At 43.2% G+C, this 26,665-nt stretch overlaps 1 protein-coding gene across 1 annotated transcript in view; it reads left to right on the top strand.

The window, feature by feature from the left end:
- Positions 1 to 26,665, top strand: part of CDYL2 (chromodomain protein, Y-like 2) — a 161,954-nt gene that overhangs the window by 80,416 nt on the left and 54,873 nt on the right. Inside the window, exon 2 of the mRNA XM_012648191.1 lies at positions 22,071 to 22,665. Coding sequence (XP_012503645.1) covers positions 22,071 to 22,665 — 595 coding nt within the window. The remainder of the gene's footprint in view (positions 1 to 22,070; positions 22,666 to 26,665) is intronic.

Here is a 26,665-nt window from a genome sequence, read left to right as displayed (position 1 = left end):
CGAAACTAAAATTTCAAGTGACTTCCTTCACATCTCAAAATAAGTAGTGTTCTGGGTGTATGATATGCAGTGAAGAGCTATTTCTGATTTTTTTACAAAACCAAAAATTAGCATATTCAAAACCCCTCTTGGTGACTTAGCATTTTAAACACAGCTCACTATGTGTGTATGTGTAAGCAGTATTATCCCATTAAGAAATTTTCCCAAGATGTAAAATAAATCCCTTTCAATCCCATCGTGATAAAATAATTAATATCATTGTTCTCTCTCAAGTTTTGTTTTTGTACTTTTAATCAGTTTACATACATTTTTATTTCCTTTTTCACTGAACAATATATTATAGTTATTTACTGTTTGGTTACGTAGTCTGTGATTATAATGTTTGGTGGCTTACACACATGCACACAAACACACACACATCAGTGTCACAGTGAACATCTTAATGCACACATCTTGTTTCCTTTTTCTTGTTATGTCCTTAAAGTAAGTGTCCTAGAATTCCTTGGTCCAAAGATATGGACATAACTTGGTAAATATTGTTATGTGACTGCCGGAAGGGTAGTACCAATTTATAGTGCTGTGTATTTCCTTTAAAAATTAAATAAACCATGGAAGACCATTTCGCAGTAAGTTCTGCTGTAACTTGGATGTCCCCCCGAAAAAATCACCGTGCTGTTTAGAATCATGCAATAAAAAAACCACAGGGCTTATGGAAAAAGTAGGCTTGGAATGCAACATTCAAAATTGGCACAGAGAAAAAAAAAAGGAAGGTAGCACAGTTTTGCACATCCGTAAATGCTATGTGGCATTTACCTTGAAAAAGACTGAAAATTGGCCTGACAAGAGAGTTGTGTGAAAGCTGTGAATGGGTGTGACCCAAATACACTCGGTGAACTGAGGCAGCTGGTGGGTGTTTGAGGTGTGTGTGTGTGTGTGTGTGTGTTGTCTGTGTGTGTTGTGTGTCTCGTGTGCTCCTGCATGGCCCTGTGCAGCTGGGTGTGGCTTTGTGCATTCACCCCGTGTTTCTCACGGATGAGATCGTGCACAGGCAGATGCAGAATTTGCATTACACTCGGATTGTTCCCTGATACATCAATTGTGTTGGAACACATTTGTGTTTTCAAAACAAGTGAAAGCAGGACTGACTGTGCTTTTCTATTTGTATTTCCTCTCGTTTGACGGGCGCCTTACGCTTCTGTTCAATTTGCAAACAGGAGCTGCGTTGCCAGAAAAACATTTTTATCTTTGCATTTAAACATAGGAACGTAGTTAGGTAATTGCCTCATTTTGCTTTATAATAAGCAATATTTATATTTCAAAATATTTTCTATAAGGTTTGCATCCACTTTTTAATAAAGATTCCATCATTACCGGATTCCTGTCTGCTCTTTAAAATGAGCTTTTAGTACTCTCCATTTGTAAGTAAAAAAAAAAAAAACAAAAAAAAAACCCCCCGTGCCTTTTATTTATTTATTCATTTTTAAAAGGAAATGTGACTACCAATTAATATTTATTGATTGTCTGCTGGGCACAGTCATGCCCTGTGCTGCAGGTGGGAGAAGTTGAGTTTTCTCCTTGACAGAGATATTTTTGAGCCTCATCCTGAAAATGGGACGGTGTTGGTGTCTTCACGGGGACCGGGGGGCGGATGCTGGACCATGACAGCCAATAGGATGTCTCCAATTCCTTTTGGGGACACATGTGTTTCCTCCTCTCCCTCCATCCCATTTCTGGGTTATCCCTCTGACCTCACATCCTCCAGAACCTTCCATGGGATGCGAGGGAGGGAAGGGCGTCATCTCTGCCCCAGCCCTTGGTGTTTGGTCCTTTGAGCCCTTCTGCTGGCATAGAAGCCATCCTGCCAGCTTCCTGGGTAATCTTAAGGCAACCTAGCCGCAGGAACCCAACACCCTACTGGGGAGAAAAAACCTTGTGGTTTAAGAGGCATTCATGGTCTCTTATTGGAATCTTCCCAGCAGGCAGTGGTGGAACACTTGTGCTCTGGGGTTCAGATAAACCATATTCCCCCAATTGTATGAGGCTGCCTATCCGGATGCTGGACTTGGCTGTTCTGTTACAAACACCAATTTTTTGTACAACACGAATTCTGTTAAAAACTAGCAAGGGATTATTGTGACTTAAACAGTGGGTCTGACTGCTCAGAATGACGCCACTAAGCCTCTGGGGTTTGGTGGGGCCAGCCTGAAGAAGCTACATGTTCTGGCCTAGTAGACGCTGCTTTCCCAACAGGGGCATTTAAAATCATTGAACCCGAAGGCGCCTTCCAGAAGGATCATTTTGTTCAAGGTTTTTCACGTTTATTTTATTGTCTGAAAATAAAATCAATGTGAAATGCCAAGCAAAACCTAATCCAAGGAGGCTGGCTCTTGGTTGAGTTGGACATGCGGTGTTCGCTGGTCCCCGCTGCTGCAAGGTGATTTCCTGTGATGCCTCCATCAGTTTGTAGGACTTCCCAGAACACAGGTGGAAAACCTCTGCTTCCGTGCAAGGCTTTTCATGTATGTTATGGGTAAGGAGGCAAAGCTGTAGCGGTGATTGGTCTGAGTCCCTTGGCCAGGTATTCCAGCACCTACCCCCGTTCTCCATGAATCGGAGGCCTCTCTTGTGCCTCCCTGTGATGAAGATTTTCGATTGCCCAGTCTTGGCTGTGGGCAGGAAGGCTGCAGCCCCAAACCTGCCTCTCTTTTACCCCTTGTGTCCTCTTTGTCGTCTTCCTTGTTTCAGGTCGTCCCTGACTCAACCTTCTTTTCAACATTTTCTGTAAACTTGTAGAGCACTTCTGGCCCCCTTGCTAATTAATTCTGTGCAGGAGGAGGGGATGGTTTCCTCTGGGCCGTCCCTAGCAGCTAGGTTGACAATTCTTCGATAGGTAATTGTTTACGGGAAGACAGGCTCAATAGTGAATTCTTTACAGATGTCATCTCATTTGATCTCTGCAATAATGTGATCATCGTTCCCAGTCTCCCGATGAGAGAACTGGGCTCAGAGAGGTGACAGTGGCTGGATTGTGGTCTCATGTGCCTCACATGTGGGGGAGCCCAGATTTCGGCTCAGGTGTTCGGCTCTTGTTCCTGAGCTTGAACCCTTAACCACCAGCCAGAGAGGATGGGTCCAGCTTTGCTCTGTTGTTTTTGAGCTCATATTGTCATGAGAGGGTGGAGGGGAACTCGTTTTACATAAACCTTTGAAGTTCTCAGGAGGTTAACAGGCCTGTAGCCAAGGGGCAACTAGTGGGTGTAATTAATTTATGCTTCTTAAAATGTTTTATAGAATTTTTAATAGCTTCTGATGTGGGCACGTGATCAGTTGGTGGCTGGGGGATGACACAGCTAGAGAAGAGTGAGCACTTTTGCACGAGGCATCCTCTGCTCTGCGTGCTAAGTTCCATGAGAACACGGACCACGTCTGTGATTTCCCCTCCAGTGCCTAGCATTGTGTCCAGCATACAGTAGACACTCAATATATGCTTTTCTCCCCCAGTAAATAAACAAAGGAAGATTTCGTGATGTTCAGGGTAAAAAGAGGAGGAATAGATAAACCACAGAGTAGTTATAATGTGGGAGGTTGGCAAACTATGGCCACAGGCCAAGTCTGACCCATGACCTATTTTTATAAATAAAGCTTTATTGGAACACAGCCACACCCACTTTGCATTGCGTTGCCTGTGGCTGTGTTCATACTATAAGGGCAGAGTTGAGTAGTTGTAACAGAGACTGTATGGCCTGCAGAGCCTGAAATATTTACCATCTGGGCCTTCACAGAAAAAGTTAGCTGACCACTGAATTATAATATTGCTAGTTCTACTGGGAATATGGAAAACATTCACAATATACACAAATCCCTGCAAAGAGCTCTCTGTTGGGATGGGGAGGACAGATTCTGCCAGGGACACCTGCGTGCTTTCCCTCATTGTGCCTTCTACACCTGGGCCAAACCTAGAACACTCCAGAAAGTAGGTGGGCTCCCTAGACGATGTAATGGGTTCTTGCAGAGGACTTGGCAAGTGGGAAAGTTCTGGGGGTCAGTGAATTTGTGTCCTGATGTCATTAGGACTCTAATGCCACCCACAGTTCTTCAGAAGTGGCCTTTGGCCAGAGTGAAGACTGGAAAGTTCACTGTCCACCTCTTCATAGCCTCTATCCAACCACTTGACCCCCCTCCCCCCACTGCAGGGATGGTCTTGCCCGAGGAAGACTGCAGAGGCAGAAAGGGGCAGAAAGGAGCATGGTAGCAGCTGCCCTGCCAGAGGAAACTGATTGCCATCTGGTCCCAGATGTCCTGTGCTCCCTCCTGCCTTGGTGGGCGTTCGGATCAGGACTCTCCATCTCAGAGGGATGGCGGAGCCCGTCAAGCACTCACTGAGATCTTAGCATAGACACGACACTGGTGAGCTGTTGGGATGTGGCTGTGAGTAAGACAGGGTGTCTGCCCAGGAGGAACCCACCGAGCTAGGGGAGCCGGGACCGGGGAGCCGCCAGCCCCAGCGTTCTCCGGCTCCTGCATCCTTACCCCACTGAGCGGCTTCGTTTGCTCTTAGCATAAGGATGAGATCAGGTTTCTTAAGGTGCCACAAAGACTAACAGGGTCTATTTTCTGCCTCCCTCTTAGTCTCATCTCTCAGTAGACCCTGTCCCTCTCCTGGCTTCAGCCACATGGCCCCTTGTTCTGTTCCTTTCACTGACTGCACTCTTCCTTGGCTCAGAGCCTTTGCACATTCTGTTCCCTCTGACTGGAACTCCCTTCTCCCTGAGCCCCTCCCCCACTCCGTTCCAGTCAGTGGCAACTCCGCCTTCCATTCTCAGCTGAGTGTTCCTTCCTCAGAGGCACCTTACGCACACCACCAAGGAGCCTTGTTCCTTTTGTTTAGAGCACTTATCTCAGTTTGTCATCATACGTTGATTGGTGACATTATCGATTAGTATCTTCCTCTCCCACTAGACTGTGCTCCATGAGAGTAAGGTCCACAGTTTCTTTTATTCACCATGGCACCTCTGGTGTCTGCGCTGGGGTGTTTCATGTCCTCTCATCCTCCAATAGGCCAGACAAGCTTCCTTATTTTGTAGTCTCAGGATAGCAAACCAAGGTGACATCAGAAAGTGACAGTGTCTCTTAGGGCCCAGCTTTTGAAGTTGCATGAAGTCACTTTCTACTGCGTGTGTTGGTGAAGGCAAGTCAATAGGCCAGTCCAGATTCAAGCATTGGAAAATACAGTCCGCCCCTTGATGGGCAGAGAGGCAAGGTGGCATTGCAGAGGGGTGTGGGCATGGAACAGTGTGATTCATGGAATGCCATTACTGGAACAATCTAGGATTCCCTGAAACTATGAAAAACATGGTTTTCAACTTAACGTTTTATCACTTTCCCACATTATTAGAAGCTCTTTGTAGATATAGTATTTAGAACATGGATGTTTCATTTTAACCTGTTTGTTTGAGATTGAGGTTTTAATCTGTTTCCATGTGATGCCGCAGTAAACACGTATGATGCTTTGCCGAGTTTTTGAACAGACATTACGAGGTCAAAGATTACAGACACTTTAAGGCTGTATGTTGTGAAATTCTTCTCCAGAAAGTTGTGCCGCTGCGCACTAGTGCAGCAGGAGGGCCCGTCCCACCGTTCCTTCGTCAGCTTTAAGCACTGTTGATTTAAAAAATAAAAAGTGTTGTGAATTGGATGGATAAAAACCAGAACATCATTCCAGTGTTTGTTTGCATTTCTGATCATTAGTGACATAAAGTGTTTTCCATATTTAATATCCATTTGTACGTTCCATTTGTAAATAGTTTCTTCACGTACTTTGTCCACTTGTGTACTTTTCTTACTGATATTCCTGAGATCTTGATATATTTCTTGATTTTTTTTCTATTTAATTTTGTGCCATTTAATTTTGTTTCCATTTTTATATACTTTTTTTTGGAGTGAAATGTTCTTTTTGAACATACAGTATCTTTCATCTAAAAATGAGATGGCTGTCCATCTCTGTTTCTTTGTTTTCTTCTAGGTTTTCATAGTGTGTGTGTGTGTTTGTGCTCAGGCGTTCTGACTCTCGGAACCACTTGGAATTAATTTTCAAAAAACCCCCCAAACTCTGATTCCTCTATTGTGAAATGAGTGTTTGTTTCCCACTCTGTTTCTATTTGATTGTCCCAGTGCAACTTATGCAGTAATTCTTCCGTTTGGCACTAATTTTTGATGCTGCTTTGTTACAAATTATATCTCCTAACATAACAAGGGGTGTCTTAAGGCTTTATCTCTTGCTCAGTTGCTTTATTTTTCCTGTCCTAATACTACACTCACAGTGGCGGTAGCTTTATATTTTGTTTTATTATATAATTGTGCAAGCTCCTCATTATTCTTTTTCAAAAATCTCTTGGCTATTTTTGTTTAATTCTCCCAGAGGTACTTGAGAATCATTTTGTAAAGTTCTGAAAATGGACTCATTGGAATTTTAATTGTCACTACATTGTGTTTGTCAATCAGTTTGTTGCAAACCAACATCTTTAATATATTAAGATTTCTCATCCAGAAACATGATACTTACAGCCCCATTCACTGAAGCCCTTTCAAATCTCTCAGTACAGTTTTGTGGTTTGTCTTCTTATAGTTTTCCAGTAGTTCTTGTGCAAGTTAACATTTGCAGTTTAATGGTTTTTGGTTGCTTTTTGGAGTGTGCTCATTTTTTTTCCCATTGTATGTTCTAGTTAATCATTTTTATATAGGAATTGTATTAACTTTTAAAAATATTTTTATTGATTTAAAAATGGCATAGATACTAGGTAAATATTAAATGTTCATTGAAGAAGAGTTAAACAATACAGAAGAACTTGAATAAAAATGAAAGACCTTCCTTTTGCCTCTTCCTCTAGACCTACTCCCCACCTTAGAGCAAGCAGTTGTTAATAATTAGGCAGTATCTATAGACAATTAACAGTGAATTATCCTAGGCCTTTATCTGTTCATTCGTGTATGCATATTTTAGCATAAATGGGATCATACTATACATCAAGACATATAGCTCTCTCTCGATTTATTCAGCTATTCGCCTTTGATAGATGATTACCTAAAATCTGTCTTTATTTCTTTTTCCCATCAGAATTGGTTGTACAGTTGGGATGGATACTCGGAAGTCCAATTGCTGGGTCCAGGGTTTGTGCAGGTTTCTCCCTAGTGGCTAAAAACACAGCAAGGGTTTATTTCTCACCCATGCCATGTGTCCATCACAGTTTGGTGGGGTGTTCTGCCCACCTGGTCCCTCAGAGGCCCTGGCTGCTGGTGGATGCTTAACTATTTCATAGGTGCATCATGTGCAACTCGTGGCCTCCTCTGTTACTGTAGCAGGGAACAGAGAGAACAGGAAATTAAACGTTTCTGCTCAGAGGTGACATGTGTCTTCTGCTCCCTGACTATTGGCCAGAAATACTGGCTAAATATTGGCTAGTATGATGTGACCCTGTGTACTGTGTGTGGGAGGGGGTGGGGAGAAGGTTATGCATTTTAATTTGCGTAGATAGCTGTTAAATTACCCTTCCTAAAGGGTACAGCAGTTTACATGTGCTAAGAGCACGTGTAGCTCTTCATATCCCCACCTCCTTGCCAACATAGGAGCTTATCAACCTATTGCATTTTTGCCAATCTTTCTCACTGTTTTAATTTTCATATCTCTGATTAGCAAATGAGCTTGACCCTCTTTTTAATATGTATATGCCAATTTTTATTTCTTTGAATTTCTATTTCTTATTCTGGTTCTTTGCCCATTTTTACTTTTTAAAATCTTAATTGACTTTGAGATTCTTTATATATTGTGGATGTTACTCTTTTGTGGCCAATGTGAATATTTTCTCTGCCCGTTACTTGTCATTTAACTTTGTTTGTAATGTCTTTTATTAAATGAAAAATTTTAATTTTCCTTTAGTGAGATTTGTCACTCTTTTCTTTACAGCCATTGGATTTTTTTTTCTTCAGAGACCTTCTCCACTCTGAAGGCTTAAAAAGCATTTTTTTGTATTTGATACACTCTTGGGTTCTCGTTTACCTTTTTTAATTCATCCAGAATTTTGCAGAGGTACTATAACATTTCTAATTTTGTTCTTTTTTAGAATTGTTTTGGTTATTTTAGTTATTTTGCTTTTTCATATAAATTTCAGCTTTTGAAAAAGTTTTTAATGGACATCTAATAATTGTACATGTTATGGGGTATAGTATGATATTTTGATGCGTGCGTACAATGTGTAATCATCAAATCAGGGTAATTAGCGTATCTGTCGCATGAGACATTTATCATTTCTTTGTGTTGGGAACATTCAAACTCCTCTCTTCTCGGTATTTGGAAATATGCGATAAATTATTGTTAACTATACTGACCCTACAGTGCTATAGATATAGAACACTAGAACTTACTCCTTCTCTGTAGCTGTAATTTTGTTTCTGTTAACCAACCTTTCCCCATCCTCCCGCCCCCCAACTCTTCCTAACCTCTGGTAACCATCATCCTTCCCTCCACTTCTGTGAGATCAACTTTTTTAGCTTCCACATATGAGTGGGAACATGTGGTATTAATATTTATCTTTCTGTGCCTGACCTATGTCACTTAATATAATATCCTCCAGGTTCTTCTCTGTTGCTGCAAATGACTGGATTTCATTCTTTTTTATGGCTGAGTAGTATTCCATTGTGACTGTATACCATATTTTTTTTATTCATTCATTTGTTGATGGAAACCTAGGTTGATTCCATATCTGGGCTATTGCGAATAATGATGCAGTGAACATGGAGTGCAGATGTATCTTCAACATGCTGATTTCCTTCCCTTTGGATACACACACATTAGTGGGATTGATGGATCATATGGTAGTTCTGTTTTTAGTTTTTTGAGAAACGTCCGTATGGTTTTTTGTAGCGGCTGTACTAATTTGCATTGCCACCAACAGTGTATAAGAGTTTCCTTTTTTCTGCGTCCTTGTCAGCATTTGTTATTTTTTGTCTTTTTGATAATAGCCGTTCTAACTGGGGTGAGATGATATCTTATCATGGTTTTGATTTGCATTTTCCTGGTTAGTGATGCTGAGCATATTTTCATATATGTGTTGGCTGTTTCTGTGTCTTCTTTTGAGAAATATCTGTTCAGATCATGTGCTCATTTTTTAATTGGATTATTTGTCTTTTTTTTGCTCTTATGTTGAGCTCCTTGTATATTCTGGGTATTGATCCCTTGTCAGATAAGTAGTTTGCAGATATTTTCTCTCATTATGCATGTTGTCTCTTCACTCTGTTGTTTCCTTTATTGTGCAGAAAGTTGTTAATTTGATATAATCTGATTTGTCTATTTTTGCTTTTGTTGCCTGTGCTTTGGAGGTCTTAGCCATAAAATCTATGCCCAGACTAATATCCTGAAGCATTTCCCCTGTGTTTTTTCTAGTAGTTTCATAGTTTGGGGTCTTATATTTATGTCTTTAAACCATCTTGAGTTGATTTTTTGTATATGGTGAGAGATAGGGGTCTAATATCATTCTTTTTCATATAGATATCCAGTTTTCCCAGCACCATTTATTGAAGAGGCTATCCTTTTTCCAGTTTATATTCCTGGGGCCTTTGTCAAAAATCAGTTGGCTCTAAATACATGGATTTATTTCTAGGTTCTCTATTCTGTTCCATAGGTCTATGTTTTTTTTAAACATACCATTAATTATTACAATCCATGAACATGGGACATCTTTCCATTTCTTTGTGTTCTCTTTGATTTCTTTCATCAGTGTTTTATTGTTCCCATTTTAGAGATCTTTCACTTCTTTGGTTAAATTCATTCCTAGGGTTTTTTTTGTTTGTGTGTGTCTGTTATAAATGGTATTTCTTTCTTGATTTTTTTTTAGCTAATTTGCTATTGGCATATAGAAATGCTACTGATTGATTTTGTATCCTGCAACTTTACTGAATTTATTTATCAGTTCTAAGAGTTTTTTGGTGGAGTCTAGGTTTTCTTGTATATAAGATCATGTCATCTACTAACGGGGACAATTTAACTTCCTTATTTCCAATTTTGATGCCCCTTATTTTTTTTTCTCTTGCCTAATTGCACTGGCTAGGATTCACAGTACTATGTTGAATAAGAGTGGTGAAAGTGGGCATCCTTGTCTTGTTCCAGCTCTTGGAAAGATTTCAACTTTTCCCCATTTAGCATGACGTTGGCTGTGGATTTGTCATACATAGCCTTTATTGTGTTGAGGTATGTTCCTTCTATACCTAATTTGTTGAGAGTTTTTAATCATGAAGGGATGTTGAATTTTGTTAAATGCTTTTTCTGCATCTATCGAGATGATCATATGGAGTTTGTCTTTCATTCTGTCGATATGATATATCATATTTATTGATTCATTTATGTTGAACCATCCTTGCATCATTGGGATAAATCCCACTTGATCATGGTCTGTAATCTTTTTGATGTGTTGTTTGCTGGTATTTTGTTGAACACTTTTGCATCTATGTTCATCACAGATGTTGGCCTATAGCTTTCTTTTTTTGATGTGTCCTTGTCTAGTTTTGGTAGCAGAGTAATTCTGGCCCTACAGAATGAGTTCGGAATAATTCCCCCTCCTTCAGTTTTTTTTTTTTTAAATTATTTATTTCTATCTTTTGAGGCAAGATCTCACTATGTCGCCCAAGCTGGAGTGCAGTGGCCATTCACAGGTGCAATCATAGCTCACTATACCCTCAAACTCCTAGTATCAAGTAATCCTCCTGCCTCAGCCTCCCAAATACCTGGGACTACAGGTGCATGGTACCATGCCTGGCTACTCCTCTTTAGTTTTTTGGAAAGAGTTTGGTAATAATTGTTGTTAGAGTTCTTTTTTAAAAGTTTGGTAGAATTCAGCAGTAAAAACCTCTGGTCCTGGACTTTTATTGTTGGGACACTTTTTTTTATTACCATTCAATCTTGTTACTTGCTATTGATCTATTTGGGTTTTCTATTTCTTCCATTTTCAGTCTTGATAGGTTATATGTGTCCATGGATTTCTCCATTTCCTTTAGGTTTTCCAATTCATTGGCATGTACTTGTTCATAATAGTCTCTAATGATGCTTTGTATTTCTGTGGTGTCAATTGTAATGTGTCCTTTTTTATTTCTGATTTTATTTATTTGTGTCTTCTCTCTTTTTTTCTTAATCTAGCTAATGGTTTGTTGATTTTATTTATCTTTCTAAAAAAATAACTTTTTTGTTTTATTGCTCTTTTGTGTTTTTTTTAGTCTGTATTTCATTTTTGCTCTGATCTTTATTATTTATTTTCTTCTACTAATTTGGGGTTTGATTTATTCTTGCTTTTCTAGTTTCTTGAAGTGTATCATTAGGTTGTTTATTTGAAATCTTTCTGCTTTTTTGATACAGACGTTTATTTCTGTTAACGTCCCTGTTAGTACTACTTTTGCTGTATCCTATAGGTTTTGGTATGTTGTGCTCTTATTTTCCTGTGTCTCAAGAAATTTTTAAATTTTCTTCTTAATTTCTTCATTGACCCATTGGTTGATGAGGAGCATGTTTAATTTTCATGAATTTTACAGTTTTCAAAGTTCTTCTTCTTATTGGTTTCTAGTTTTATTTCATTGTGGTCAGAAAAGATACTTGCTATGATTTCAGTTTTTAAAAATTTGTTGAGACTTGTTTTGTGGTGTGACATATGGTCTGTCCTGGAGAATGCTTCATGTGCTGATGAGAAGAATGTATATTCTACAACTGTTGGATGGAATATTTTTTAAATGCCTATTAGGTCCATTTGGTTTATAGTGCAGTTTAAAGCTGATGTTTCTTTCCAGATGACCTGTCTGATGCTGAGAGTGGGGTGTGGAAGTCCCCGAATATTAATGTATTGAGTTCTGTTTCTCCTTTTAGATTTAGTAATGTTTGCTTTGTATATCTGGGTGCTCCCATACTGGGTGCAGATATATTTACAATTGTTGGCTCCTCTTGTCAAATTGATCCCTTTATCACTGTATGAATATAAGGACATTCTCTTTTTACAGTTTTTGACTTAAAAGTCGATTTTATCTGATACAAGTATAGCTACTCCTGTTCATTTTTGGTTTCTGTTTGTGTGGTATATCTTCTTCCATCTCTTCACTTTCAGTTTATTTTTTACAGGTGAAGTGAGTTTCTTATAGGCAGCATATAGTTGGGTCTTATTTTTTATCCATTCAGCCAATCTGTGTCTTTTAAATGGGGAATTTAACCCATTTACATTCAAGATTATTATTGGTTGGTGAGGACTTACTCTTGTTATTTTGTTAATTACTTTCTCATTGTTTTGTACATTCTTTATTTCTTTCTTCCTCTTTTATTGTTTGTCTTTGTGGTTTGATGGTTTTCTGTACTGATAAGGGTCAGAAAACTTTTTCTGTAAAGGGCCAGATAGGAAATATTTGTGAGCCACAGTCTCTGTGACGACTCACCTCCACTGTTGTAGTGTGAAAGCAGCCACAGATATTACATAAATGCATGGGTATGGGTGTGTCCTAGTAAAACTTTATTTCCAAAAGCAGATGTCCAGCCAGATTTGGCCTGCAGACCATAGTTTGCCAACTGCTGATCATTTCATTTATTTACATCAGGTGGACCCATAGCTGTTTATTTTATTCTTTGGCTTATAACACAGTACTGTTATTATTTATTTTGTTATTCAGATTGTTCCAGCTTTGGCCACTGGGGGCTCTTTCAGTTGGCTGCATTGATATGCCTCCATCATGTGGGTTTGCTTATTTATTTATTTTGAGCACTTTCTTATTTTGTGGCACTAGAAGATCCTCCAGGCTCATCTTGTATATTTTCTGTCCCAGCCCTAGAATTAGCCATTTCTCTAGGGAGCCCTGTGTTTTTGTTTTTGTTTTTTTAAAGGAGAATGATATTTAGAAATCACAATCTATGTGCTAGATGTGTTCGTTGCTACTGGGGTGTCACTGCTGCTTTGCCCTTTCAGAGGAAAGATGTAGGAAATATTAATAGAATATGTGTATACTAACCCATGAATACGTGTATCCTTATTTCTGTCTTTATCTATATATTAAAATAAACATGAGTTCATACTGATGTCTCTGACTAATCCAGTACCCAGCGTTCATTCTAGTCTTCCCCTTTAACTTGTTTGTTGCTTTTTTATCCGGCAGTGAGAAATCTGTCTCCCATTGCCTGCAATTTATTTACTTATTTGCTCAAACCTAGATGTCTACGTAAGGTCATTCCTTTATTCTTTGTCCTTAGAGGAACAACTTTACCAACCAGGTTACCCTGTTTGTGCACAGTTCTTTTTGTCTTTTGCGTTTGTTTTATCCAGTTAAAACTTTGTTTCCCATAGGTACATGGGTCAACTCCTTTTTCCCACTCTTTGTGTTTAGGCTGTATCATACATTTGTAAATACAGGAAGATTCAGTTGTCACAGGCTACAGTCTGTCCTGGGGGACCCTGACATCTTGGTTGATTAAAAAAAAAAATGCGTACAGAAAAGGTCACTTTTTTGTGGTCTGTAGCCTTGTGGTTTTTGGCAGATGTACAGAGTCATGCATCTGCCCCCACAGCACCATGCAGAGCAGTTTCATCACCTAGAGGTTCCCTCGTGTCGCTGATCTGTAATTATCCCCCCTCCCCTGGTCCCTGGCACCCACTCATGTGTTCCCTATTCCTGTAGTCTTTCCTTTTCCAGAATATCACACAAACGAAATTAAAACATATAGCCTTTTGGGTCCGACTTCTTTCATTTAGCAAATGAATTTAAGATCAGTTCATGTTGCTGTGCCAATGAATAGTTTGTTCCCTTTTGTTTCTGAGTAGTATTCTCTTACTTGGATGTGCTTCAGTTTGTGTGTCTGTTATTGTGGTTGTTTCCAGTTTTTGCAAATGATAAATAAAGCCAGTGTAAGTGTTCACATACAGGACTTTTTTTTGGTAAATAATATATTCGATCTCATTTCTGCTTCCTTGTTTAATACTTTTTGGTTTTATGCTTTAATACTATTTCATTTTTTAAAACTATCTCTTGCAACATCAACCTTATTTCCATCTTCTCTTTTGATTTGTAAATGTCTATTTGTTCTTTTTATTTCTGTGTGTTTCATGTGTGTTTTCCAGACAACTTCATTGAGGCAAAACTTACATACAATGAAACCCACAGGTTTTCAGCGAAAAGGAGACTTTTGACAGACGTACATCCTACCACGCTAGTCAAATTATAAAACATTTCCATCTCCCCAGAAAGTTTCCTTGCAGGCTTCTGTAGTCATTTTCTCCACCGCCCCCGCCCTCCACCCCCACGCCAGCCACCGCTGGGCTGACTTCCATCACCATAGATGAGTTTCGCCTGGTCCGTCCTCTTCTGTGTCTGGCCTCGTTCATTCAGTGCAATGCCTGTGAATTTGCTCCATGTTGTTGGTGCATGTCACTAGGCCATTTCTTTATATTACTGAGCAGTACTCCTTTGCATGAATAGCTACAGTTTATTTATTCACCTGTTAAAATGTTTGCATTTTTCAGTTTTTGTCTATTATGAATAAAATTGCTGTGATCATTCATGTCATTTTATGGGCATGTTTTCCTTTCTTGAAAGTAAATAATTGTTCTAACAATATACACAGACATACGCTTCTGCGGTGATAGAACGCAAAAATAATGCAGTCAGGTTTCCCCTCTCCCTCATGTAAGGCTACTTCCCACACTTGTACACTTGTTAATTTTAACTTGACATTGAAAAAAATCACATTATTGTATTTTTGATTTCTGTTTTTACATTACATATGCAAGTCATCCCTTAAGAGTCATTTTTATGTTTGCTTTCAATTTTGTCATAACTATGGTAATTACTTAAGACTTAGCTTTAGATATTCATTTGGTATCATTGCTTAGCATTAGTCTCAGTATGTATCCTTACTGCACCTTCTTGCATTTTAAGATAAAAAGTTTAGGTTTAAAACTTGTTCTTTGAAGTACCTGTCAGAGTCATTTTTTAAATGTGTAATGTATATTTTGTTCTCTAAGACATGAGCTATCACCCTCCTTCCTTCTGAAGGAACCCTGGGTTACAGAATTCTTGAGTTTGGAATATTTATTTCTTCCACACGCGTTGTTTCAGCATTTATTATTCTGAAGTCAGGCTGATTTTTGCACTTACCGTTTTGGATGGGGGAGGGTTGGGGTGTGGGGGTAGAAGTGTAATCTTTTGATATGAAGATGTTTTGCAAGGCTAGAAATAAAACCGATATATTCTCAACCTCTCCTTTCCCCATCACTGAAATCTTTTCTTTTAACCTTCAGACTCAAGATACAGAGATTTCTTCTCTTATGCCTTGATTAGCGTTTCTATCTCATTTTGACTTTTTTCCATCTGTTGGACTTATATTGGCCAGATCTCTCCTAACCCTCTTAGGTGTCTAGTCTCATTTCCTGTAATGCGTCTTTGAAATCTGTGGTCCTTTTCTCCTGCTCTCTTGGAGAGCTTTTCAAGTATGTTGTCTACATCACTGATACGATTTTCTGCATGTTGATTCTGTCCAGGAAAGGTTCTAATGGGAATTTTATTCCTTTGCTTGCATCTTTTTCTTTGGTTCCTTTATATCCTTTCTTATATAAATGAATCTTTCTCATTTCAGCTTCCTTCTCCACCTACTGGTTTCATTTCATCATGTGTCTCTTTCTCTCTCTCACTCTCTTTTTAAAAACATAGGTCACATTTTCTGTAGTCTTGGAAAATACACTGCAAACGCTATTCAAAAATGTACAGGAGTACTTTTCGCTGGTATGATTTTACTGAGGATTTTTAGTTGGGATCATGCTCTTATGTGTTTTAGAAAGTTTTGTAACTCTGTCTTGTGATGATGTTGCTACTGCTACTTTTGTCTGTGTGTTCTTGAGCAGAGAGAGGGCTGTGGGGGCAGCGTTTTCCAGCAGAGTGGATGTGGGAATTCCTGTTGGTCCACCTCCCCACTTGGATGCTACGGAGTCTCCCAGTGAGACCCTCGCCCAGAAGCCAGCTTGGTTTGCATACATTTCTAGGTCCAATAGCCGTTTCCCTTGTGCAGTTTTGCAGGGCTGAGGGGGAAAAGCCCCCTCTGCTGCCTCCCCTTCTGCCTAGATCATCTGAAGCAATCTCAGTCTTCTAAACTTTAAACTGCCCATTCCGTGTTGCTCCCAGAACTCACCCTGTCTTTAGCCTCCCTGGGACATCACACCCCACGTTATAACGACGGGATGCCTGCGCCCTTTCACCCCCAAGGGCGTTGGCCCGGGATGCTGAAAGGATACAGACAGAAAGGTCCTCGTGGATGTGGGGTTTGAGGTCTGGAGTCGGGGGAATGAGCTACGTTTCTGTATGGGGACGGCCGCTTTGGTGTACGTATGGGCAGATAGCAGGCGTGGACAACTTCCTTTATTCTTTTTTTGGCCCCACTCTTTGCTCTTAGAGGCCAAGACATATACTAGTAACCCAGAGTTTCCCAATCCAATGCCATCTGTTGGGGAGGGGCATTTCTTCAAGAGTCTGGAAGATCTTTGGTAATCCCGGGTTCCAGAGCCGTTGTCATTTACATGCTATCTTGGTTTGGTGGGAAGCTGGGATAGGAAAGATAACTGATGATTAGTCTGTTTCTGTGGGAAACAATGGAGTATTGCTGCAGAGGGGAGGTGGCCCTGTGGCACGCTAGGGGGCCCTAGGAGAGTCACACTCAGGAGACTAACCAAAGCCATAGGATGGTGCCACAGGTGTTCAGGGAACTTGGCAGGAGTTGGGGGAAGAGTCTGACGTTGCAGATACACTGTCAGCCATGGTCAGAGTGGGCCCCCTGTGCAGAGTGGGAGATATATATGTATATAAATATATATATAAAATTCTGTGTGGGATTTGGAGCCAAGATGTGTCGGACCAAGTCTTAGCTCTCCAATGCTTATCTGGGGCCCTGGCCAAAGTCCTTAATCCCTGGGTGCCTCAGTTTTATCCTCTATTAACAAAAAAGAAAACAAAATGACCTACCTTGTCAGGTTATTTTGGAGATCAAATGAGTTAATATACAGGATCATGTGCAGCAGTGGCGGGCACTTAGTCAATGCTGAATACATATTAGGTATTGTCGCTGTGGTTATGTTATTCGCTTGCCGGCGGGCAGGGGCCTCCCTTCCAAGAGGACCTGCCCTGCCTGGAAAGGTCCCTCACTGGTCCGGAGTTCTCATCTCCGAAGGCCTAGCTGGCTGTCAGTTTAAATTGTCCCTTCTCAGAGCAACCTTCCTGGCCATTTGATTTGAAGCGTCCCATTCCCTCTGCCACTGTTTCTCTCAGCCCCTTCCTCTTGGTCATCAGAGTACTTGCTGTAATTTGTCACGACACGTTACCTTACACTCACTGTTTTAAGGGCCGTGAACCCTACTAGGCTGTGAGCGCCATGACAGTGTTCTGTGTGGTTTCCCATTGCACACGGGTGTCTTGCATATTGACAATCATTAAAGGCTCGTTAACCGAATGACTTCCATGAAGCTGTTTCCTCCTTCAGTGCCTGCTCCCTCTTGTTGCTGGTTGGCAACTTCGCTGGGCCCTGCCCTGTTCTGGTGGCTTCCCACTGGTGAGATGTGGCCAGGTGGCTAGGAACTCGTCCATAGAGCAGACAGCCGTGAATTCAGATCTTGGCTAACCACCTACTGACGGTGTGATCCAGGGAAAGTCACCTACCTTCCCTCGGAGAACCGAGCCTCAGTTTTTTCCCTTGTCACATGGTGAGAATGCCGTCCAGCTGAAAGGCTGGGTGTCAGGATGAAATCTGACACCTCAAAGTGATTAACACAGTTCCTGGAACTTAGCATGTACCAAATCAAGGTGATTGTCACCATTATTAATCCTAATGAGACAGTCACACAGGTGGCATCAGGGCACCGGTAATAATTGCATCAGACTTTTCCTGCCCCCATCTGCCATAGAACAGCATCTCACATTTGCTGGGATCACAAGGAGAGCAAATGTTAATTAATGATTTGATTGAACTCTAAGGAATAGTTCAACGTCTCATTGCTTATCTTTGAAAAAAGAAGCTGGTGGGGGTGTGCACCCAAGATTTTCTAATATTATTCATGTGTTTGTTCATATGTGCAAGTACAAAGGTAGGGAATTAATGATTGTTTCTACTAGAAAGGACTGAGCTTTGTGTGGTCTTTGCAGGTAGGGTGGGGGTGCATCAGGGGATAGAGCTGCCAGGACCAGGGGGACTAACTCTCTGTTTTCAGCAGGGGCGAGGGATTAGGATGCAGTGGAGGTTTGAGGGAGCTTAAGAAGAAGAAAGGGTTTCCCAGACAGAGAATGTCGCAATCATATGCAAGATCAAGTCCTAAATGACGTGGGCTTCTGCTATCAACAGAACAAATTAGAATTCAGGTTCTATTTGAGATGCTCCTGAGAAGAAGAGGGAAAGAGGGTGAGAAAATCTGCAGAGGGGTGTCCAGAAGGGGCTGAGGTCCTGGGAGAGGATGGACGTCTATGTGTGGTGGGATACTGGGAGCCAGCTTTCCTCTGAGTTCCTCGAGGGCATTCTGGTCTTTCAGGAAAAGCAGTTGTTTTATTGAACCTGAAAAAACTTCTTGTTTGTTTGTTTGCTTTAAACTTTGGGTGAAATAATGTATCTAAAAGCAGTTCTGTCAATTGCAATTTCGTATACGAGCCATCCCCCCGTCTCCTTGCAGTGCTTTGTGGTATTCAAGATCCTTTGCCTGTATCTTAGTCCTTTCAGTTCTCCCAGCAACCCTGCAGGTATTTATCATTATCATTATTATTAATCTATTTTATAGATGGTGACACCAAGGCCTGGAAAGGTTGGGTGACTTGCCCAGGGTCATAGGGATAAAGTCAGAGCCAAATGTTCCCTCCACATACCAGGCTGTTAGAGATGTTGCTGTTAATACTGTTCATCATTGGTTTGGGGTTAATTTACGTGGAAATGGTTGTCAAGCCACCCAGTGGCTTTGTGGATGGGACCAGAGGTGGAAGCAGTAGGCTCGATGTCCCACATAAAGCAACTTGTGACTTTGTGATTGAAACTGCCAGTAACTTAGAGGGAACAAAACTAAGCCCCCCATCAAGTGTGGCCCCAAATAGCCACCTAGACCCTGCACCCTTGCTGACCCCCCCCAGCTTCTCAGACAGCCTGACTATGCATAGCCGCCTTCCACGCGGGGAAGGACTAATCTAAGTGGGTACACTCTCTTCTTCCCAGGGAGGAGTTGACCGTCCTCAGGGGTCATATTCTGAAGGGTGGGGAAACATTCTGTCTGTAGACACCACCAAGAGCTGTGGTCACAGCAGGCTATGCAAGATCAAGTGACCTTTACTGTGGAATGCAAAAATACGTATTTGCATATTTCCCATGACTGCCCTATGAGGTGGGTGCTGTAACTTCCGCCTTGCTGTATATGAGTCATCTGAGGCTCAATGAGGTTTGGTAACTTCTTCAAGAACACATGATAAATGGCTTATCAGGGGATTTAAACCAGATAGTCTCACTCCAAAGCCCGTGTTCTTGATTATTATACTAAGTTCATTTTGGTAAGTGACTGCTGTCCATCCATGCATGAACCCACCTCTGTACCCACCCTTTCACCCATCCCACGTCCATCCATCCATCCATCCATCTATCTGTTCACCTACCCATCCCACTATCCATTTACCTACCCATCTGTTTATAAACCCAACTCTCTACTCACCTTTTCACCTATCCTGCATCCATCCATCTATTCATCCATCCATCTGTCCATTTATCCATCCATCCATCCATCCATCCATCTATCCACCCATCCAGTTATTCACTGTGTTGGGTGTTTGTCCAACGTGCTTCATCCCCTGCTTCATCCTTGGGAAGAAGTTTCTCCATCCTGGGAGCCGAGCACAGCTTCCTAGACCTGGAGGCCTCCATGCCAGTACACATCCCTTAGCTCCCAAGAAATGTCTGGGCTTGCTCTGACACTCCTGGGTTGGTGTCCTCAGGCACACTGCTATTTCCGGCAGTGCTGGGCTGCTTATTCACTTTCCTCCCTCAGTAAACCTATAGACGGCTTCCCCCTACAATACCCTCAAAATGGGCGAAGTGCAGGCTCTTCCAGAAACACTCTTGGATTTCTGAAGCATCGCTACAAATGAAAGCTAGCCTCATTCCTTGACCCAAATGTTGGAAGTTGGATGAGTTAGGCAGGGTTTTACTTTTTAAAAACTGTTATAGGGTTTGTGTGGTACGTCTGAAAATTATGTAATAAATCTGAAACAGATGTTAACAGAGCATTTTATAAGGGAAGACATTTTAATAGACATAGGCCAGTTTGAGTTGAGATAAATCAATTAAGGAAACAAAATCGTCTGTGAAGAGACAGTATTATAACGAGGCAGTGTGGCCTTGCTACTTCCATATTTATTAAATGCAAAGCAATCAAAGTTGTTTAATTATTTTGCATAGCCGCTGTAGTTTGTAAACCATTGATGAGACAATCCCACTTTTCAACATTTTTTACTTTTTATTATGAAAATTTTAAACAAATAAAAATTCAAACGTGTAAACGTGAACAGAATCATATAACGAACCCCTATGTATCCATTACCCAATTTCAACAATTATCAATTATAACTATACCCACTTCCCCCACTCATTTTATTTTTCTTTTCATAAGTTTCAAAGGCATATTCTTTACTTGTTACTTAATTTCATTGGGTCAAAGTTACATTCTGGTAAATTATATTGACACTGAAAAATAATAAACTTTTGAATATAATTGCTTAGTTTTTCATTGAAATCTAGCATTTTGGGGGAATTTGCCACCATTTTATTTTAATTAAAAAAATTCAAATGTACAGCAAAGTTGAAAGAATAGTCAGTGAACCCTCAGGTACGTTTCACTTAGATATACTAATTATTAGCACCAGGACCAGCATTTTCCTATGTGTGTGTGTGTTTGTGTGTTTGTGTGTGTGTGTGTGTGTGTGTGTGTGTGTGTGTGTGTGTGTGTGTTCCCGTGGGATTACATGGAGACAGGGCATGTTTTCTTACCTTTGAAGATGCATGGCCAGTGGCTCATGGCTTCAGAGCCTGCCAGGTACAGGTTCCAATGCCACCTCCACCGCCTCCTGGCCGTGCATTGTAGATGCCTCACACTCGATCTCTTCGTGCATCAAATGGGAATGCTAATAGTGTAGACCCACGGGGTTGTGCAAGGTGCACAGTAGGCGCTCAGCAGTTGCACTCCTGCATTGCAGCTGGGGAGCTGCATGGGGAGAATTGGGCTCTTTAGATTCAAGTCCTTTGTGGTCAATATGGAAGATTTTTGCAGTTGAGAGGTAGAATGACCTAGTGAGTAAGAGAAGAGGTCTAGGGTGAGAGTGGTTCAAACCCCAGGTCTGCCCTTACCATCTTTGCAACATGGTTGAGTTACTTAATCTCCCTGAACCCTAGTTCCCTCGCTGTAAGATGGGGATAGAAAAAATACTTAACCTCCTTGGGCTGTTGTCAGGAGAAAATGAAATAGGAGAATCTATGCCCAGCATTTAGCATAGTGGCTGCCTCATAAGTGCCCAATGAATGTTACTAATCATTAGTATTATTCTAAGTAATGATGAATTAGCATGGTGCCTTCCATTTAATTGCTCCGTAAGTGTTTTTATTATTATAGGTAATGATGAAAAACCCATACCAAATTCCAAATTAGCCTTTCAAAGTCTGAGTCTGCTTCGGCGCAATGAAAAGAATAAAGATCTCCTGTGAAAGCTTGCAATGCAATTTCAAACACGGGTAAGCCTGGATGGACACATGGATGCCGTCAGCCGGGCATGGTGTCACAAGCCATCATGGGAAATGACCACACGCGCCTTTGGTTCTGTTCAGTGATGTCCTAAAATAAACCAGCCTTCTTGAACCCTCCTGGAAGTGTCGGCTTCTGGCATTGAACGGCTCACGCATGGCCGGGGTGGACGCCTCTCTCCCCAATGCTTTGTTCTGTTCTTGTTGCCTGGAACTGACTTTCTTCTTCTTTTTCTCTCTTTTCTGACCCTCTCGTCTTGTGTCGCAGGTTGAAAGGATTGTAGACAAGAGGAAGAACAAGAAAGGAAAATGGGAGTATCTGATCCGGTGGAAGGGCTACGGGAGCACGGAGGACACGTGGGAGCCAGAGCACCACCTCTTGCACTGTGAGGAGTTTATCGACGAGTTCAACGGGCTGCACGTGTCCAAAGATAAGAGGATCAAGTCCGGGAAGCAGCCCAGCACCTCCAAGCTCCTGCGTGATGGCCGCGGCCCATCGGTCGAGAAACTCTCCCACAGACCTTCGGAACCTGGAAAGAGTAAGGCGACCTCCCATAAACGGAAGCGAATCAACCCTCCCCTGTCCAAGCTGAAAAAAGGCTATTCAGGCAAGCCCCCGGCGGGAGGCGACAGGGCCGCCAAGACGGTGTCTTACAGGACTACCCCCAGTGGTTTGCAAATAATGCCCCTGAAAAAGGCCCAGAACGGGGTGGAAAACGGGGATGCCGGCTCCGAGAAGGACGAGAGGCACTTTGGAGACGGGTCCCACGAGCCCGGCCTGGATCTGAATGACCACGTTGGAGAGCAGGATGTGGGCGAATGTGACGTGAACCACGCCGCCGCGCTGGCGGAGAACGGGCTCGGTTTGTGGCTTTTCTTTCTCTTGGGTTTGGCTCTGGCCGTGGTGGCTGGGGGGGCTCTGCCTGCATCCTAGGGAAATACCTAAGACCCCCACCTGTGCCCCTGACTCTTAGCTAGCTGGTAATTCTCTCTTCACCTCTCTCACCTGGGGCCGTGGGCACGTGGTCCTATGCCCACATTGGTTACAGACACCCATGCGTGCAGGAGGCCACGCCACTGACACTCCAGCTGATGTCCGGAATGGGTTGGAAATTCCCGACTGTGCTTTACGACATCCAGAGCTTTGGTGATCACTCTAGAGCCACTTCTCTGAGGGAAGCTCAATGTCCTCATGCCCAGGACCCGAGACCCATGTGTGTGGAGGGCTGGTGCCTTTCCAGGGCACCTAGCAGAGCCCCTGCTTGCAGTCTCAGCATGCCCCCACCAGGGCAGCCCAGAGAGGTGGGGTCTGGGCTGGGGTCCGCTCCTCCTGCTCAGACCCAGTTTGGAGTTGGAATGCACCAAACCAGTCCGAAAGCTGGTGCCTCTGTCCCTTCCGTGGTCACTAGGATGGATGATGGGCCCTGTTTCTGTCTTAGGTCCTCTCTTGGTCCATTCAGGCTGCTATAACAAAACACCTGGGACTGAGTAATTTATAAACAGTAGAAATTTATTGCTCGCAGTTTTGGAGACTGGGAAGTCCAAATTCAAGGTGCCACAGATTCAGTGTCCGATTAGGGCCTGTTCCTCATAGATGGCGGCTTCTGTGTCCTCCCGTGGCAGAAGGGGCAAGACACTCCTTTCGACGACCTCTTTTATAAGGCCACTAATCCCATGACTTAATCACCCCCTACAGGCTCCACCTCTTCATGCTGTTGCATTGGGGGTCAAGTTTCAACTTATGCGTTTGGGGGGAGCACCAACATTCAGACCATAGCGGGTCCTAAATGCTGCCCCCACTCCATGCGGTGCTGATTCTTTTGGTCTGCACCTTCTTGCCCCATCGTGGAAGCAGCACAGCTTGTGTGTGTTGTGTTGGATTGTGGAATTCCTCCCTTCTGCCAGGTCTCTACAGGCAAAATGAAGGGAAGAGGAGGCAGTGACTCAGGTGGTTGAAGGTGCCAAAGCTGACATTTCTTCAGTAGTCCAGTTGCTCCTTAACTGAGTCCTTCGTGGCCTGAGTCTGAGGTTAGCTGTTGGTGCCGGTTACGTGCACTCCCTCCTTTCTGAGACACCTGTGTGTCTGCCTGGTGGCATTTTTTGCTTTAGCTGCCGAATCCCCAAGCCCGTGCATGTCAGGAAATCCTGCGTGAGCGTGGACAACCTGTGCCAACAGAGCAAGGCCATTGGACACCCCAGTGGAGCCGCAGTGTGCGTGGAGTAGGGATGCTGGGATGCAGGGGGACGGCCGGGAGGGCTCACGGGAGGATGGGGGATGGGGTGACGAGGTGCACTCACAGCAGAGTGGCGATGGTGGTTTTGGAGCTCGGAGCGTTTGGAGCAGGCGCCACTGGGAGTGTGTGCCATCTTTCGGGACTCTCGCTGGGGAAGCTGAGCAATCCGCTTCGAGGTTCCTCCGTCTCCCCCAGAGAGAGGAATTTCACCCAAACAGGATTTATTTAGCAGTCTTTGCCCCAGACTGACTCACATTTCTGTCTGGGGATCCCCCGATGCTGACGTGACTGTGCCTGCTAACATATGTAAAAGCTGTTTGTTTTGGAAATTCATCTCTCGGGGAGGAGTAGGCTTGTGTAAATGAGGCTTGGCATAAACATCCGTGTTTGATGTTCCCGTGACAGCTGCCGGCAGTGGCGGAGCTCCCTGTCTCGGGAAGGGTGGCCAGGGGAGCTTTGAGGCTCCCCGGGTGCAGGCGCAAGGCCAGGCTTGAAGCCCTGCACTCTGGCTGTTTGCGGCCCCCTGCAACCCCGAGAGCACGGGGGGAAGCGTGAGGAGGGCACTTTGCGGACAGTCGCGGCCAGATGGCAGCGCGAGGAGAGAAGCCGGACTCCTAGAGAGGTCTGGATGAAAGTGCGCCTCTCGTCCTCTGCAACTTTCCACATTGCATATGAGCTGCCGCCATATTCTCTCGCCGATGTCCCCTGGTCCATGACCTGGTAACGGGGCGTGGACCCCCACGACCGGGGGAAATAGGTGAGGACCAGCCCGGTGAGGTCTACTGTAGTCCTATGAACTGCAAAATGCTATTCTAGACCTTTCTCTTCTCTGATCTCTTGTCTTCCTCATTTTTGCCTGTTGTGTGTTCTCTACTCCACTTGGGCCTGTGCCTGGAGGGAGAGGAGGAAGCCGCCTGCCTCTGTCTAGTTCTCTTTTGGCTGTTCCAAAAAGATGTGATTAAGCCCTTTTGCTTAATCACATCCCATACTGTGAGTGCCCGTGAGACCCTCCTGTAAGGTTAAGGCAGTGGTTTTCAAATTGTACGTGTGTAAGATTACCCGGAAACTTGTGCAAGATGCAGATCCCGTAGAGTCTGATTTACCGAGTCTGGGGGCGTGGAGCCCAGAAGATGGGCTTTCAACAAGCACCCGGGGTGACTCTACTGCATTTTGAGACATGCTTTGTGGTAAAATGGGGGTGGCAATGAAGTTTCACATTCACATCAGATGTCAATTTAATTCAGTACTGATCTTTTTGAGCACTTCCTAAGAGTTAGTCACCCTGCTCGTTGCTTGGAGTAGAGCAGTAAAGAGATAGGTGAGGCCTTCTCCCTCTGGAACTTACAGTCTGGTCTCCGGTAAGTTGGAGTGGCTGCCTCTGGCTCCATGTTGAGAAAGCACCTGAAACTGGCTCCACGGAAGGAGTGACATGTTTGTTACATACACATACATGACTTTGCTATATCCACATTGACAGCTTCTGTGGTCACTGGTGTGATAAATGTCCCAGCCAGTGTCAGCCTTCAACACTCTAGTTAGAACTAATTCATCATCCAGGTCTGGGGGAACCAGGGACAGGAAAAGACTAGGAATCCTTGCCAGAGGGAGAAAGGTAGTGTCGAAGAGAGTAGTTTGAGGTTCTTGGACAAGATCCAATACAGAGGGGTTTTTGTGGTTCCAGAACTTCCCAGCAAAGGGTCAGAGTATTAGTGAAGCAAAACATGGCTTCACTTAGGTTTTTGGCCAGATGGAAGCTTTGCTGAAACCAGTGTTTGTGCCCATGTGGAGCTCTGACTATCCTCCTCGTTCCTTCTTTCCTAACCCCACCCTCCCTGACCTGGACCGAGGAATCCCGTTCCCAGGGGCCCAAGGGTGAGCTGGGCAGGGCGATGCAGCACAGAGGAAGCCTCATCTTTGCCCGGCACAAGGGGATGGGGAGAGCCTGGCTGCACTCACGCAGCATTTGTTTTGGGGGTGGGCTGTTGCTTTTTATATGGTTTTAACTTCTCTCTGGTGCGTTCAGGTTCTGCATACAGAACAGCAACTTATGTAACACGTTACTCATTTACTGCTGACTCCCTGATCTGCCGTGGGAACAAATGCTAAATCGGGGCTCCGGCGGGTGGTGTTTTGGTTTCAGACTGCGTTTTCCCACAGCCGCGTCTGCGAGGCGTATGCGGCGACGCAGCCCCACACTTGCTTCTGATTCCTCTCTGGTAACGACTAACGGCTCTGTGGTCTGAGGACCATCTGCCTCGGTATCCCTCAGGAGCTTGTTAGATTGGGCCCCACCCCAGTCGAATGAGCAGGGATCTCAGGGGCAAGGTGCGGGTTATGCATGTCAAATGCTGAGCGTTAGCAGCCACGGGCGTGCGCAGGAGCCGCTGCAGACGTGTTTGGTTGCAAGAGACGGTTCGTCGATTCATTTGTCGATAGATCTGGTGTTACTTGGAATTTAAGCTTGTGAGCAGGAAGGCAATTTGGTCCTTCAAAGTTATAAAACCCTGACATAGTTTCTTCTCCTCGCTGATGTACTTTCTGCCAGGTGTCTTTTTGTTTTCTAAAGGACACTGGTTTCATCTGTGTGGAAAAGCTACTGGGCTTGCTAACCCCTCCTGTGGTTCTGCCC

This window comes from Propithecus coquereli, unplaced genomic scaffold, assembly GCF_000956105.1.
Source record: "Propithecus coquereli isolate 6110/MARCELLA unplaced genomic scaffold, Pcoq_1.0 Scaffold280, whole genome shotgun sequence".
In the NCBI taxonomy this organism is placed as follows: Eukaryota; Metazoa; Chordata; class Mammalia; order Primates; family Indriidae; genus Propithecus; species Propithecus coquereli.
Note: the sequence above shows the minus strand (reverse complement) of the source record. Positions and strands in the feature narration are given on the sequence as shown.